This window comes from Sinocyclocheilus rhinocerous, unplaced genomic scaffold, assembly GCF_001515625.1.
Source record: "Sinocyclocheilus rhinocerous isolate Xijiao unplaced genomic scaffold, SAMN03320098_v1.1 scaffold2792, whole genome shotgun sequence".
NCBI classification, from domain to species: Eukaryota; Metazoa; Chordata; class Actinopteri; order Cypriniformes; family Cyprinidae; genus Sinocyclocheilus; species Sinocyclocheilus rhinocerous.
This window is the reverse complement of record NW_015648609.1, coordinates 801983-804156: the sequence shown is the minus strand read 5'-3', so window position 1 is coordinate 804156 and position 2174 is coordinate 801983. Positions and strand designations below refer to the sequence as shown.

Genomic DNA, 2174 nt, shown 5'->3' with positions numbered 1-2174 from the left:
TAGTTTTATTTTTAGTGATTTTTTTTATTTGTTTATTTTTTTTTTGTATTTTTTTTTTTAGTATTGGTCGACAGGCTCTTTAAAATGGTGGAAGAGGATTGATGGAGTATCTCTGCATCTCTAACCAAGGCTGCTTGCAAAGTGTCCATATCAGATTCTGACGATGAAATCTATTACCATCTACCTGGGGAATATTCCTGAAAGCAGGATAAACTTACATCACATAAACCCTGAACTCTCGGTTAATTAACCCAAACCTTGCTTAATTCGGGTATATGGTGCATATACATAGTGCATATATTACTGATCTTATTGTGAATTATTCATCCATGCACATTTGATTTTTTACATTTTTTATTTATTTCTTTTTTGACCATGTAATTTTCAAAATGTCATAACTGGATTTATTTGTCAAACAACATACTTCTCTCTGTTGACGTATGTCGAACTTCTCCAATAGTCCGCGCATTCAGATCTGCCTCCGTCCAATCAACAACCAGTTGATAGAATCATGTCCCCCGTATGGCTGTGTAAGTTTAGTGTTTTTTTCTTCTTATGTTTAGACATTTTGCTTTCACATTTGAGATATCACATATGTATAAATATTTTTTTATATTGTATAGCAAACATCACGTTGCAAAAAAGACAACCTTCTGATTGCAAATGAGATGAGAAAATGTTGCTTTTTATATTTGTGAGGTAAAATAAACATTGATTTGCTAAAATGCTTTATAATTATAGAACTTTATAATACAATATTGGCATAATCTGTGCCATCAAAAATAAAATCTCACAGCTGCATAGCAAATTTGTCTGTCTGTCTTTTCTCTAAATGTAGCGAATCAGCTCATGGGGAAATATGAATAATTAATTATTTTATCCTCAAAAAAAAAAAAAAGAACTACAGATTGCTCATTAATAATGTTTGTACAGACAAATAAAATATTACATTTTATATTGCATAAAAGTAGTGGCATTTCTTTCCTACCCTGATTCCATTCAGAATTAATGGAGAACAACAGTCCGTCTCTGAAGCTCTTATGGGACTAATGGAGGACATACAAACATTCAGAGATGGGGATTTTTCCCCATTAATCTCATTACATCGAAAAATGCCTTGTTTAATGCTTTCCTGTCAAGTATTATGATAAGTATCATTCATATTTGTTACTCAGACACAAAGTTTAAGCTTAGTGTATTTCGAATTACTTTTTAGGAATAAAATGGGTAAATTAATCAATAACTGTTGTTGGGTAAGGGCATTCAAAACCATTTATTAGTCATGTATTTTATTGGACTACAAATCCCACTTAGCCCCGTATTCAGGAAGTAGGTCCCGTTGCTAAGCAAACTCACCCGCTGTGGGGCAGAAGTGAAACGCTGGATCCTGACATTGAATATCACGGTATTTACGCTCAGAAGGTAAGACATTTAATTATACCGGTACAAAACATATAATAAAGTTTTACCAATTAGAAATTAAATAAACTTTTTCCCTAAAGCTGATGTAAGGAATGCTGTGAAACATAATACACACATATTTATTTGAGGGCAGGCCGAACAATTTTTTGCAAATGTCTCGTGAGTCGTCGCTAAAGCAGGATCGACCGGCTCCAACATCACCGTCCTGAACCACGAGGCCAGCGATCTGACCAACGGTAAACTCCTGCACTCACCCTGATAGAGCCGCACTTTCTGTTCCTACAGCAGGACTCGCTAAACTAATCTGAGCTGCGTGTTTAACAGAAACACTGTGGCTTAGTGTGATTTTAAAAATGAAGCCGTTAAGAAAGCCATAAATATTAGTATTATGATTTGACAGTTGTACTGAACAAATGAAATTATTATTTGTATGTTTTATTAAATACAAATATTTACAATAAAATGTTACAGTAGTAACATTTCTTTTGTTTAATGTTTTAATAATAATAATTGTTTAATGTTTTATTCAATAATAATTAATACAATTAATCATATTAAAATAATAATAATTATTATTATTATTAAATTAATAGTAATACAATAGTAACACTTATTATTTTGTTCAGTGTTTTTTAGTAGTAATAATACTACTAATAATATTACTATTAATAAAAAATAAAAATATTAATAATTATTGTTATTGTCTTTATTAATAAAATTATTATTATTATTATTATTATTATTATTAGTCA

At 30.6% G+C, this 2174-nt stretch overlaps 1 protein-coding gene and 1 pseudogene across 1 annotated transcript in view; both read left to right on the top strand.

The window, feature by feature from the left end:
* The window catches only part of LOC107709940 (uncharacterized), a 7746-nt pseudogene extending 7644 nt beyond the window's left edge, over positions 1-102 (top strand).
* Positions 103-440: 338 nt separating this feature from the next.
* The window catches only part of LOC107709939 (leucine-rich repeat-containing protein 56-like), a 3770-nt gene continuing 2036 nt past the window's right edge, over positions 441-2174 (top strand). The window contains exon 1 of the mRNA XM_016514610.1: positions 441-530. Within this exon, the coding sequence (XP_016370096.1) occupies positions 441-530 (90 nt within the window). The remainder of the gene's footprint in view (positions 531-2174) is intronic.